This window comes from Nyctibius grandis, chromosome 3 (assembly GCF_013368605.1).
Source record: "Nyctibius grandis isolate bNycGra1 chromosome 3, bNycGra1.pri, whole genome shotgun sequence".
Lineage (NCBI taxonomy): Eukaryota > Metazoa > Chordata > Aves > Nyctibiiformes > Nyctibiidae > Nyctibius > Nyctibius grandis.
This window is the reverse complement of record NC_090660.1, coordinates 13,729,171-13,743,649: the sequence shown is the minus strand read 5'-3', so window position 1 is coordinate 13,743,649 and position 14,479 is coordinate 13,729,171. Positions and strand designations below refer to the sequence as shown.

Genomic DNA, 14,479 nt, shown 5'->3' with positions numbered 1-14,479 from the left:
CTGAGTAGCTGCAGTGGCCATCTTGGGGGTTGTAGCAGCTGTGGTGCAGGCTGCCAAGGTTTCAGTGGATTTAGTGGCTGTAGCAGCAGCAGCACACGCTGTAGGATCTGAGGTGGCTGCATAACACCTACAACTGTCCCTGCACTGATATTTAATCTTATCCCACATCAGAAACACATTCAGGACAACCGAAAATAAAAACATGCCACCTAGACAGCACCATCCTCATTTCGCAAAATCTAGTGGAATCAGCTTGGCAGAAAAGGAGAAGGTACTATTTCCCAAAGTAAAACTGGAAGTGTAATCATTAACAGAATCAGTTAAAGGACGCCTGGAGCGTGCAGATGAAGTCGCTACTACTGATTCGCGATTAAAGCTGCCCATCACTGTGTCATAGAGATAAGAGATCGGAATATTAACTGCCCAGTTTATCACAGCATAAATCAGTATCAAACCCCATACCAAAACAATACATTTCGACCAGCGCCCACTGCTAAACTGCATGTAAACATTCATAAGAAGCAAGCAATAACACAGTGCCCACGGCAGGTAAGGCATCATTGCAATACTCAACTGTGAAAGAAACTCTATAAAAAGACGAGATAACACAGCATTCAAAAATGACATCACCATTTTCACTGTTTTAATTTCCAACCCCTCGTAAATCTCAAAGGAAGAAATCTGTTACTCTCTCTGCTGAGCTCTCCGGGTCTCCTCCTGCCAGCGCCAGGATTCAACTTATCAGAGCAACCTGTTGGAGCTTCTCTCAAGCCCCACGTTGGGCACCAATAAATCTGTCACGGTTTAAAGCTGGGCCGGCTATTAAACCTGTGGCAGACGCTCTCTGTTAACCCTCCCCCCCGCCACCCGAAGGGAAAGGGAAAGGGAAAAGGGAGAGAGACTTATGGGTTGGAAAGTTAAAACAGTTTTAATAAACTATAATAATGAAAAAGAGTATAATAATAATAATAGAAATAATCAAATATATACAAATATATACAAAACCAAGATCGAGAGCTTAGAAATCCTCCTCAGGCAGAGTTGCTCCCCCCAGCACAGGTAGAGGGGAAAATGCAGTAGCTCCCCTGCCATCACACCTGCAGGCTTTTAACTGGAGAATTGGCAAAGCTGGTACCAATCAGTGGGAGACAGGAGGGCCCCTCCCTCCTGGGCCCCACCTCCAGGAGGCAGTGGGTTAGTGATAAATAGGAAAGTGAGAATGATGTGTACGGGATGGAATACCTCGTTGGTTAATCTTGGGTCACCTGCCCTCTCTGCTCCTCCCTGCAGCTGCGACCCCCCTTCGGCTCTTCACTCATAAGCAGTGAGGAATTTAGCAGTGACCTTGGTTTCTTTAAGACTAATTGGCCTGGTTTGGGCCAAACCAGGACAGCATGTAATTGATATTTTTACTGTGTCTTCACTGAACATAGTTAATTTCCACTTACACCTGTAATGCCAGAACAGTGGAAGTTCCCATAGCACCAATGTTTCAAGACTGTCTCCTTCTGCACATCCTTCTATTCTGGTTTCTCTTTTGGAAGTCCTGTATCTGTTATTCACAACTATTTAGGATATCTACCACTACCTCTGCAACTTGATAATGCTAGGAGATTCTCTGAGCTCTTAGCAGTCTCAGTCTTGGAAAGTATACCTCTTCCTTAGTTACAAATATGTACCTGTTCTGGCAGAAGAGAGTTTCTGTTTTCTTGGCTGACCTCTTTCATGTGTAAACAAAATCTGTGTAGATTCCTTTTTTGGCCCAGCAATACTGAGATTAGATTTCAATAGCAGGGAAAAAAAAAAAGAAAAAAAAAAAACAACTTGTAAAATTGTTCATCCAGATAATATTTTACATCTGCTCGTTCATCCAGATAATATTTTACATCTGCTCATGCTCCATTTTTAGTACGTGCATCAGACACCAAAGATTATGTGTTTTGTTTAACTTCACAGCATAGTTTTGCTCTCTTAGAACTGTGAAATGTAAACAGCTTTGTTCTTAATGAGTTAGTAGAAGTTCTATGAAATCATGCTAGAATCAGACCAGTTTGCATGGAAAAAGTTCTACATAAATGTGCATAAATCACTGGAACGAACTCAGGAATTTACAGGGCAGTAAGTAGGCAGTAACATAAAACTGCAACTTTAGAAAACAGTAATTCTGAAGTTTAACATTTAATCTGCTGTTTATGTTTTTGAAAGTTTTAATATCCTTTCTTATAATACTTTGTTATTTCTTTGAAGATACTCTGTGAAGACACAAAATGAAACTCTGCCTCTGCTTTCAGTTCTTATTCTGTGATTTACATCAAGAAAAGTGTTAATTATTCAAAAGAATATGCCATTTTGCAGAGTAAGCAAAGTTTTTAATAATTCTTATAACTGGTTTCACACTTTGGTAGCTACATATTTCTACAATACCAAAAATCAGTACATTTCTTGAAGGAAGGGACCATCTATCTCCATAATTCATCCAAGAAAAGGAAAAACTCCAGCTTTCCCATTATGAAAAGTTTCTTCTGGTTAAATTAAGTGACATGGGAATAAAACTAAACAGGCAAGAGGGAACAGAGAAATACAGAAAGAACCTTCTCAGAAGGTGAGCAGGGGAATTTCGAATCACCTTCCTAAGGGGAGGCCCAGACTTTTCAGTTCTAGTTCTATACTCTGTTTTCACAGAACTAACTTCCTCCAAATGGTAGTTCTCCAAGCTTCAATATATACAGACTTGTTTGAAGTGTTCAAAATAAATTAATAATGAAAGACAACCCTGTTTATTCTCTGAAGACATTTGAAGTTTTTTATCTTGTGTTTTGTAGATCTTCAAGGGCATCAGGACTTTGCTACATTTGCTGCACTTTACCCTATCCCATTCAGTTGAAGAATCAACTTTCCAAATCTTCTCAGAACTAAGTCATAGCACATATTTAAAACAATTCAGATTTTACAAAAGGAATACATTAACATGTGAATGCACTTAGAGGCTATAGTCAAAAATAGCTCTGATGGTAACATATATCTACACATCAGAAACACTAGAGTACAATTACATACATACCAACATCACACTGTACTCAAAACGTTTTGTGTTTTTTTTTTTCAAGTAGTCACCCAGTTAGACTACAAATAAACACATTAAATGCACAGTTACATAATTCACAGATATTTGTAATTTCTTCCACTACCACTAAAACTACCTTAAAAGGCATGAGAATTAATTTATGAGCAAGGCAAAAAGATTATATACAGTTTAGACAACATCCCAAACTGATCATTACTAACATTAGATGAAATAATATTTTGTAAGGACAAAAAGTCTTTTCCTTAACACTGAGAATTTATTATTATTATTTATTATTACTTCTAAATCAGTGCCTTCACTATTAAGAAATAAAGGTTTCACACTGAACTTCTGTCATAACAATTGTTGTAACTCATCTCAGAATTTCAAAAGAAGAAAACACTAAAAGTTGAATATTCAAAAGTTTTTCAAGGTTCAGTAGTAATCCAAACATTGGCCAAGTAAATAACATGGCTTTTATGAATAACCAATTCTCCCTCGTCATTTGAGAAAGAAATTCAGCTAAGTTTTTAAACCCAGGAAGGTTAAAATCTTTTCTTTGCTTCTGATTTTACACAGTATAGAGAAGTTAGAATGCGGGCACTCCAACCAAGAACTACAGCAAATCTTTTGCTGTATCAATTAATACAAAGTAAATGGTTCTGAAATGGAAAAAGACTTAAAGGTTTAACTAGGAAAGACAACTAATCTTCTGAAGTTTTAAAATGGTCAAACTCAATTTTATCATATTTATTTTAATATATCTACTGGGAAGTAAGTATTTCTTGAGAAAAAGCATGAGACATTTCAACCTGAAGGGTAGAATTTCCAGAAATTTTAAGAACCTAAAATCTAACACTTAGAATAAAGGCCTCTTCTGCCACAGATGATAGAGTTCTGCTAGTGCAAAGCTACAATGAAACCTGCATTTTCCACATGATACCTAAAGGCACTCCTCCAAGAACTCTCAGAACTTCTATGGAACACTTATTGTGGGAAAAAACAAGCATTTTGTTAAACCTTAAAATATTATAACTTTACCTGTCAAGTTGAAGTTTGGTGCAACTGTGCTGTCAGCTAAAGTAAACCATATTAATCCAAGACTCATACATAGGGCAGCAGACACATCTGCAATATTATAACGTTTTCCTACAAAAGCAATACAAACAACATGAATGGACTGTGAACACTCTCAGAATTTCAAGTTTATCCTGTTTAGCAGGCTACAAGGTAAAGGAAAAACTGTTCCAATGCTATTCTTTTACTTCAGCAGAAGACTTAATGCTCTGGCCTTTCAAGACTGGCATTAGTTTCTTCTACAACAGCAGTTCCTAATATGGAGGAGGATCTTAACAGATAATATCTGATTCTTGTGGTCAGTTTTAGTTTTACTCCTAATGACATAAAGCACATTCTCTATGACACAAAGTACAACCTCCCTGACAAAGCACCATCTCAGCAACTTCAGGACAGCTTAGATGTTTTCTTAAGATTTTTCCCTCATGCAAGACATTTTGGCTGCTTTATTGATTAGAGAGAAGTCATTCCCAAACACTAACAGATGATTTGGGTACTTTTAGAACCCTGCATTGTCTTTTAGTTTGGGAGAGACGGGATGTGGAGGGGGGTGGAAAAAGAAAGAGTAGGGAAATAAAAAGGCAGGAGTTAGTATATCTTGTTTGAAATAACATATTCCTTTCCCAGAAGCTGTATATTCAATATAAGCTTCCAAGGGAACTTTTTTAAACTGAAAATTTTAACTGAAAAATTTTTAAAATAATAATAATTAAAAAAAAAAATCACAGCTTCTGAGAATACAATACTACTACAACACAATATAAAGTTTCACAAAGCTTTAAGGGAATACCAGTCTCTCTCCGCATTAAAATGATACAAAATGACTCGTAATAAAAGGTAAAAACTGTGAGCGCATGTGTGTACGTAAACTTGTAACCTCCTCTGAAAGTTCAGCTTTCTATCGCAACTAGAAGGCCAGAATGAACTACAGAAACACATCATTCTAGATTCTGTTCCATAGCGCTTGCCATGCAGAGCTTTACTGACTTAATGAATCCTTGCATATTGAACAAATAGAAACTTTTATAACACACTTAAGTCTTCTAAATCCAGAAATACTGAAGTATGTTTATACACATAACTATAGTCTTTATCTGTTGTTCTCCAGATCCCTTTTTATGTTCTTGGAATACGAACTATAACTTTAGGACTCGCCAAAGATATATAAAGCCGGGTGTATTTTTGACTAAATGTTTAATCAAAATTTAGGAATTTTAATTAGGAATTTAGGAATCAAGCTTTTCAAACAAGAAAAGTAGGGGATTTCTTCACAAATTATGGCTGGATTTTTTTTTCATTTCAGTATTGAAAATGTTTCACTTATGAAGCGATTTGGTTTAGAAAACAGTTACATTACTTAAAAATCAAGAAGGCCTGCACAAAAATGAAGTTTTGCAAGTGACCCATACAACTTCTTTTTCACCTCATTTTCTGCTCATCTAATTGTATTTGTATATTTTCTGAGAAGATGCTTCAGAAATTCATGTTTTTCCTCCTACAGGAAAAATGCGACCCGTCTTTACGCAAGAACCTCAGTGGAATTTAACAAAGTACAGGATTCCATACATGACTGCTTCCCAAAGAAACAACAACAACAAAATAATCATCTTACAGCAAGACTAACACTTACCTTGTATAAAAACCCCGCCTATCATAACTGGAATCAGCTTACAGCACTTGAAGATGACTTGAGTAGGGTAATTCAGATATCCTAAAGAAGTATTTGACAAACCCATAGTTCCCACCGTTAAAAACGCTATTATCATGTAAGTTTTGCCAGGAATTCTACAAAATATAAGCATACAAATCTTGGTATTACAGACTCATCTAGAGGAGATTTAGCTTGGAAAATTTAGATAAAGGAATAAGTTTGTAATACAACTTGACCATCTTTCTCACTGAATTTCATTCTGTAACAGAAATTTAAAAACATACATAAACGACCGATTTCAAATTTCATTTCTTTTAATTACTGCTAATAAACAGCATTCAAATACAAGACAATAAAAACTTCATGGCTCATGAAGTATTCAAGTAGTAGTTCTTTAACCTCCTTCTGAGAAGGTATATTATTTACAGAAAGGCCTCAGGTTATTTCTCAAAGGAAACATCGAAGGTTGGTATACCAAGCTATCCTGAATCTTAGTCCCATCATGGTCACCCTGTCAATTTTTTTGGTGAAGTTTTCACATGAACATTGACATTTTTAGAATGAAGAAAGCTGAAAAAAGTACCATTGTCGCATAAAACTCAATCGAACTAAGAGAGAAGTGACTCAGATACGACGAACGAAGGGGCTCATTGAACGTTTTCAGACGCACTGTTCGCAATTTCATTAAATTATCACCTGACAACAGATGATCCAACAGTAATTTTTAGCAATCGCTGTGCTCACTTTGCGATTTTTTTTACAGTTATTGTTGTGCATATGTTCAGCTACTTTTTATGCATACTCAGAGCCACATTAAGCAACATAAGGAGATGTCTTGCTGTAACCCTGTCCTATCAATAACTCATTATGTGATGTAGGCATACTCTGAGGCATGCAAGAAGAATTTAAAATTTAAGAAACAGAGAATTCAGCATAAAAATTAGGAAACAGATTTTTTTAATGTCTACAAGAAGATGCCTAGGTTATAGAAAATAAAATGTAAATTAATATATTTAAGACCTACATTTCCAACATAACTTACTTTCAAGATCGTGCTCTGAAAGCATTAGCAACTATTTGGTAATCAAAACCAAAACACTAGTTACAGAACACACAAAAGGTAACGACGCAATACTATCTGATGCATCTCAAAAAGTCAGATAACTTGAAATATAAGCTGTCAGTGTTTAAAATAAAAAGAATAATTTATCAAAGTTACGTTGTTTGGCTATAAAAGAATTCTATTACCTAAAATCAGTCTATGCAAAATCAGCCAAGATTGCCTACAGGTAAAGAAAACTAGTTATGCTCAACTAGGATAAAATGCTTTAAAGCAATTTTAAAATTCACGTACACCATGACAGCTTCTATCCAAGCTTCCTGAGGGCCTCAATACACAGTTTGCAGAGGCTGTAGTTGGGCAGGAAGCCATAGAATGGCCACAGTGAGTCAGATCGAACTATACCATATCCATAGGATTCAAGACAGCAAGAATCTCCTTCGTCAACTGCAGTGAAAACACAGAATAATTTTGTGGCAGGGTGTTATGAGTGCTATCCTAAATGAAAAATGCAAAACCTAAGCACATCCTTTGAAGCAAACCTACACAGCCACATGGCAAACAGGGAGCAGACCTCTGACACTCTCCAAGATGCAGAGCATGTTAGAGGAACCTCTTGGTGAGGAGGTGCCAAGGTTTCAGGAAAAGGTATTCAGTGAGAGACGGCTGCAAGTGCTATGAAGTGTAGGTTGCCCTATTCTGGACATGATAATCCCAAGTAACACATACATGAGTCAGTCTGTATCAGCTGCCTTAAGGATAGAATATGCTTTGTAAGCTGGACAAAGTGATAGTAAAGTCAACAAGACTACTTACAGGTCTGAAATCTAAGTGGGTGCTTATAAATAATTTTCTAACATCATCCAGTAAATTCACATTATTTTAACTATGGAACTGCCTCCAATGCCTCACAATATTCACATTCAAACAACAGAAGTTAAATTTACCATAAATATAAAATGCTTCTAATTTGATGGACAGTGGGTAAAATGCTTGGAAAAACACATACCTTCTCCTTTTGTCCTGAATCAACTGCAATTCTATTAGTCCAAAAACGGAATAAAATCCAAATTGCACTAATGTGAGGTACCAACCAAAAGGTTTAAAACCTTCCACTGAAAATATCAATTCCTATAAAAACAAAAATCCACCAAGGTCACATACATACACCAAAATATTACATCAAAACAAAATCAACACATTTTTTTTCTTCATGTACATTCAAATCTAGCCTTTGCAGCTGCTGGTTATTAACTAGAATTTATCTGCCATATGTAACTTGCAAAGTCTTTTTTCAAAAGACAATTTAGGTTCTCCAAAATGCAATGAGAAAATTTACTGCCAGTGTAAATCCACTAAAATTAATGGATCAGTTCATCAGGGGAATACATTTGATTCATGAATATTTATCTCAAATTACAGATGGTTTCCTGTCTGCTTTTCAGTTGGTTTTCAGTTCATTTACTTCAGTAGACTGGTTTTTATCCAGAATTTATAAATAGCTCACAATAAATTAAAAACAAACTTTCTCCAACAGACATATTTACTGGTATTTTTCATCTCTTAGGAATGCACACCTATTATTTTGAGTGTCTACATTAAACAGCACTTGTAAGCTTATAAATTTGCAGGCTGTAGGAACATTTAAAACCAGAGCAATTAGTTCTGGAAAAATACATGCACTGCATAAAGAATTATGTATTTGTGTCAGTTATAGAAACAAAAGGCTACCTAATATTTTCTTTTTTGAGATTCTGCTTTCAATTACCAATAACTTTGTCTAGCTCTTTGGAAGTAGCTTTATTTTAACAAACTTCTCAACTGTTTCTGAAAACTGCATTGGAAACACAGTGAGTTTTAATTATCAACTTTTTAAATCATTACTTTATTGAGAAGACTGTCTGAACTTAAAAATTATTTAAAAAGGAACAGAAATGTAGCTGCTCCAGATAAGAGAGAAAAGGTTAGCAGGAAAAGAAATGTTTAACTAAAACTGTATAAACATTATGCTTCCTCTTAACAACCAACCATAGTACATGTGTCAGCTCTGTCCTGAAGGGAGAGCAGAGAGAACAACAGACTGCTATTACCCTACGGCACTCACAGAACTCAGGGAGATCTAAACGTTCTCCTTCTAAGAGTCATCTTCATCAATGAAGACTTAGATGTCAGTCTGTATGATTCTACTAACTGTTTTCAGAAGACTATGAAATCACATTTAAAAAATACACATTCAAAACAATATTGAAAGGTGTATCTTGCACACAGAAGCAAAAGATCAAGTTATAAAAAGTCCAACTGAACCAAACCTTGCAGGCATGTGAACAATAATGGAACCTTACATTATACAATTACTTACTGCTCTTGAATCCTGAAAGCTTGACTTTGCAATCAGTATCTATTTTAAATGTCTATACATATTAAAATACATACTATATTATTATGCTACTGAAAAAGAAAAGGGGTAGGAGGAATTGGCCTAAGACACAAGCTCATAGCATTTACCTGTAAATATCCGTAGATTAGATAAAACATAAAAACTCCAGAAACACAGATGAAAAATTGAGTAGGTTTGTTAAATTTGCTGAGATTCATGCCAAGAACTACTACGTCATCTACTGATTTGATATGAGGAGACATAGTTTGAGATTTGGAAGGTACACTGATGGAAATGTATTTTCTTGAAGAAGTGAATTTCAGATCCATGATTCCTAGTTCGCTGCATTCGGTGCTATTGTTCTCTTCTTTCTGCTCTTCTCTTTCTGTATGTCCTCTGTCTGAAAGCTGAAAGAAATGGTAAGGTCAGATAAGACATAACATACAGCCTTCCAACAATAACAGTAAACAAATGTGACACTTTATGTGAAAAATATAGAGGTTTAAGAGTTTTGTTGGATTGTTTTTATTCATAAATTTTATTTACCTTTTCTGATGTCCACAGTTAACATCAGTTAATATCAAGGTCAACAACACTTTATTAAAGCACTTTTGCTTCATGTGGGAAGTAGTATTCCTACACTTACAAAAGGAACAAAGAAACAAAAAAAACCCAAAACACCAGCAACACAAAACCAGCTTCAGTTTCACAATAGCTCAAACTAGCCCTTTTATGCCAGTACTCACAGGAGTGACTGCTTGGGAGAGAAGTGATCCCCATGATCAAATCACAACTAAAGAACTGGTATTGAAGCACTGTGGTTCTGTCTACTTTACTTCATTTTCACAGGGAAATATACCAGACTAGTCCACTACATGAGAAGCCTTGCTAAAAACTGCAGATTTGAGCCTATGATTGGTTATAAGCCTTGAACTGTAGGAAGTTATCCCCTCATTCTCACATTTATTCATTATTTCTCACACACTTCTAAGGAAAAGAACATGAAGATTGAAACAAGAAGATTAAGAAGCCAGTCTCAGAAATTAGATTGGTTATCTGATGAGGTCTATGGTACGGCAATCCCTTTAACATTAACGACATGCAGCCATTTCCACATGTAATAGAAAACAAAATTGGATAACTGAAGCCTGGAGAAGGAATTTAGCAGCTTAATAGATTGACAGGCAAATAATTCTTTTCTCCAGCTCAGCAGAGAGTATGATGTTTGAAGCTTTTTTTTTTTTTCTTTTTTCTTTTCAGCCTCAAGATAAACACACTGGTCAGTCAGTTGTCCCAAGATTTTTAAGTTTAGGTCAGCATCTAGTTCAGCAAGCAATCAGTAATTAAATTCTGTTTGTCTCAACTATTTAGTCGCTTGCTTTCCCCAGCTCAAAAACACTTCTCATCACGTATGTATTAAAAATGCTTTTCCCACTGTTTTTAAATGGAAAATATGCTAGTATAGAAAAGCTAGATCATGCAATAAATGTAGTAGATGTAATCTGCGTGGACATTGGTAATTTATTATACAATATAACAAATGACAAGTTTAGCTGAAAAACAAAGGACTATAAAACTTGCAATTTGGTTACGTTTCCTTTTTTGATACAACCTACTATCAGGTTGGAACAGGGTTCCTACTAAAGTTCTGAAAGAACAGTTTGGGGCCTTTAACAGGAGTTTAGGGACTATAATAACTATTTATGTTTAAATTCAGAGCTCTTCAATTGAAAATTAAAAGCCAAAGGTAGAAAGTTTACCCTTGTGGATTGGTATAATCCCCAAATGAGATGGCCACAAAAAATGGAAAAAGTTTAAGTAGACTCTTCAGTAAAAACAGAAAAGTACCAATGTCATGCAATGAGGCACTAGTGAGCCTTCACATACAGTATCATACAGAGTTCTGATCGCCCTCAAAGACAGGTTCAAAGAACAACTGCAAAAAAGGTTATCAGGATGGAGGAACAGATTGCCCATTTTATAAACTGAAATAAGACTAAAGTGCAACATATCTAGTCTAGCAAAACCGTGATGAAAAGAAAATAGACTTGCTTTCAACAAAAGTTATCACAGGGATTGCCACTAAGGAGGAAAAATAATTTCAATGTTAAGGCTAGTAGCATGAGAGCAAATCAGCATGAAGTGATCACAAACAAACTTTACTAGAAACTACGTTTTCATCCCTAGACTATCTGTATTCTAGAGCAGCCTAAAAATGAAAGCAGGAACAACTGAACTGTTTTTAAGGTGAAGTTTATGACAGCAATTATGTAGAGCTGTTAAGACTGGGCATGATGACTGAGCAGTCCCCTTTAGTCCTGTGTTTATAGCATTCCACCACCATGGAAAGCAGAGTAAAGGTGCCAGCAGAAGATACTCGGTAATCCTTACTTGGTCACTAAACCAGGATATGAATCGCTACTCTCCCCATAAGAATTGCATGCAAAGTCAGGACTCCCAAGTTCAAGTCCAACGACCAAATCACCATGAAGGAAAGACAATGTATTTAGAAATCTATCCATTGCTGACATCTTAGCTGAACTTGTATTTTCATTGATGCCAGCTCAGATCTTTCCTGTCCAGCGTACACTTCCTCTTGATAGGTACACAGTGTTTGTTAATGTCACACTTTCTCAGCAGGAACAAGGGCTGCAGAAGTAATCTGAGCCTCATTTTTCGCCTAAGCTGAAACACAGAGAATGACGTATGCCCAGCAGAAGACAGAGCCATGTACTGTCACGTGTGCTTCATGAGTCCAAAAATGGAGCCAATTGTATAACGCATAGTTTTGTAGCTACATTTTCCACTCTGGCCACTAATTTAGATGTTATTTGTGTAATACCTGTGTTACGATCAGAAGTAGAAATAGAGGGAAGAAGAAACAGTAACAAGTGTATTTACATATTGGGTCTGGCTGGGATGGAGTTAATTTTCTTCATGGCAGCTTGTATGGTGCTGTGTTTTAGATCTGTGACCAAAACAATGTTGATAACACACTAGTGTTTTAGCTACTGCTGAGCAGAGCTTGCACAGCACCGAGGCCTTTTGCTGTTTCTCCCTCTGCCCCTTCAAGTGAATAGACTGGGTGGCATGCAAGAGCGGGGCACAACCAGACAGATGACCCGAACTAACCAGAGATATTCCATGCTATAAAGCGTCATGCTCAGCAATAAAAAAATGAGAGGAGGGGGTTTAGGGAGGCTAGCCATCTTTTGCTCAGGAACTGTCTGGGCACCGGTCTACCTGTGGGAGGAGTGACTGTCATTACATCACCAGTTTTGTTTTCTGTCTCTCTTTTTCCACTTTTCCTCCACTTCTTAAACAATTTTTATCTCAACCCGTAAGTTTTCTTGCTTTTACTCTTCCTTTCCTCTTCCCCCATCCCTCTGAGGGCGGGGGGAAAGTAAGCAAGCAGCTGTGTGGTGCTTAGCTGCCTACTGGCATTAACCCACACCACAATTAACACAATTTTGCCAATTTTCAACTGTTTATATTCAAAATATTTCCTCAGGAACAACATCAGATTTTACAATCTGTCCATTTAACTTCTTGCAGATTACTGAGTCTACCACTAAAGTAGTAAGAAACAACACTGATAGCTCTAGTCATGCCCAAGGCCATCCATAAGATGATGCACAGTTATTGTTTTTCTCTATTATGTTCTTTTCAAGAAACATTTCAAGGAACATTATTTAACAACTGAAGAAACTGTAAATGTATGTATCCATTTGAAACACTCTTGACCATGTAATTTCATTACCAATGGTGAAAGTCTTCTGAAGTCCACTGACACTTCTCAAACTGTTATTTTTTCAAGTATCAAAAATGCTATTCACCCTCCTCTCACCAAAATCCCTCAAGCAACTGATTCACTTTTTGAACAAACATGCAGCAAAAATCTGTTTTATGAAGAGTGAAGTGGCTTAAGAGCTGTCCTGATGTGTGTAAAATAGCATATTCCCCTCCTCTTTTTTTCTCCCGTGTGTAAAAGTGTAAACAACACATTCTTTAGATCAAAGACTTTTTGTTCCTTCCCCTTTGAAAAAAGTCCCATGCAGAGCAAGACTTTAACCTAACACACAATTAAAATAGAGTGATTATTAGATGAAAAAGCAGCAAATGAACAAGTAACTAGAAAAGCAAAATTTCTTTGACCTCTAAAAAATTAATGATTTGTACCAAGCACGGAAAATGAAGGAGCTGAGGCTTTTTTATTTAACCCTGAAGAACACCCATTAAAAACATCAGTTTGGCAGAAACTAGCACCTCAGTACTCTCAGGAAAATCGCCTGCATGAGCTATGCAAAGCAAGTTCCACGCTGGCCCTGGCCAAGAGACATTTTCTTTGGAGCCAATTCCACAAATGCTTGGTGGCAGGACAGCAGCTGGCACGGTAACAGGGATGCTGCGGGTTACAGGGATGCAAACATGCATCTGCTGGAAACCCGAACAGATCCTTTGCTTGGTGGTACCTGGCTCCTGCCCCGGAGGCAAAAGAGGGGAGGGGGACAGGGACCAGCGCGATCCGTGATGCTTCCCTCCTGCCCAGTCGCCCGCGCCCAGCCCTCCGCCAGCCGCGCTGCCGGGGGCTGGCCCACGCCACACCCCGAGGTCAGGACAGACGTGGCTCTGCCCGAGCACCTGCCAGCTGCCCCGGGCAGGGCTGGGACCGAGGCTCCCGAGCACCGATCGGCCGCCATTCCTCACCCCTCCCCCCAGGGAAGGGAACGTCTCGCTGCTTACGGGCCCCGAGGGCCCAGCGCCACGGGCCACCGCCTCCTCCGGCCAGCCAAAACCCTCAGGCCAGCCACAACCAGCCGCCTCCTGCTCCCTCCCGGCCCCCCGCGCTCCTCCTCACCGTCGCGCCCATGGCCCCCTGTTGCCGTGTGACGCTCCCCAGGAAGCGACCCCGCCTCCTCCCCCCTCGCCCCCGGTGCGCGGGGGAGGACTGGCCCCACTCCCGTACCTGTTCGGCGGCGGGGAAGGGGCGCGGCGGCAGCGGCCAACCGCCCTCCTCCGCCAGCGGCCGCCCCTCCGCTCCCGCTCCCGCCAGCCTCGCGCGCCGCCGGAAGTGGCCGTGGGGATGCCAGGGGTCGGCGCGAGCATCGAGCGCATCGAGAGAGAAAGAGAGCACGCGCCGCTCACTCGGCGTTCCGCTACTCGGCCTGAGGCGGGTGGTGACACCCTCCAGCTCCCGCCTCACCCTCGCTGGGGGGCGGGGCCTCTTGATTAGGAACCGCCCACCGCGGC

General features: G+C 38.6%; 1 protein-coding gene across 3 annotated transcripts in view; it reads right to left on the bottom strand.

The window, feature by feature from the left end:
- Positions 1–14,279, bottom strand: part of SLC35B3 (solute carrier family 35 member B3) — a 29,778-nt gene extending 15,499 nt beyond the window's left edge. For 2 of the 3 annotated variants that reach the window (XR_011047835.1, XR_011047836.1), the window contains exons 1-4: positions 9,358–9,625; positions 7,862–7,983; positions 5,772–5,926; positions 4,106–4,213 (exon numbers count right to left, since the gene is read on the bottom strand). Coding sequence is in view for 1 of the 3 variants with exons in the window: in XM_068396609.1 (XP_068252710.1) it covers positions 4,106–4,213; positions 5,772–5,926; positions 7,862–7,983; positions 9,358–9,558 (586 nt within the window). In the remaining 2 variants the exon portion in view is untranslated. Of the gene's footprint in view, positions 1–4,105; positions 4,214–5,771; positions 5,927–7,861; positions 7,984–9,357; positions 9,637–14,195 lie in introns of those variants that run through there. The other variant, XM_068396609.1, reaches the window with a different exon arrangement.
- Positions 14,280–14,479: the final 200 nt, after the last annotated feature.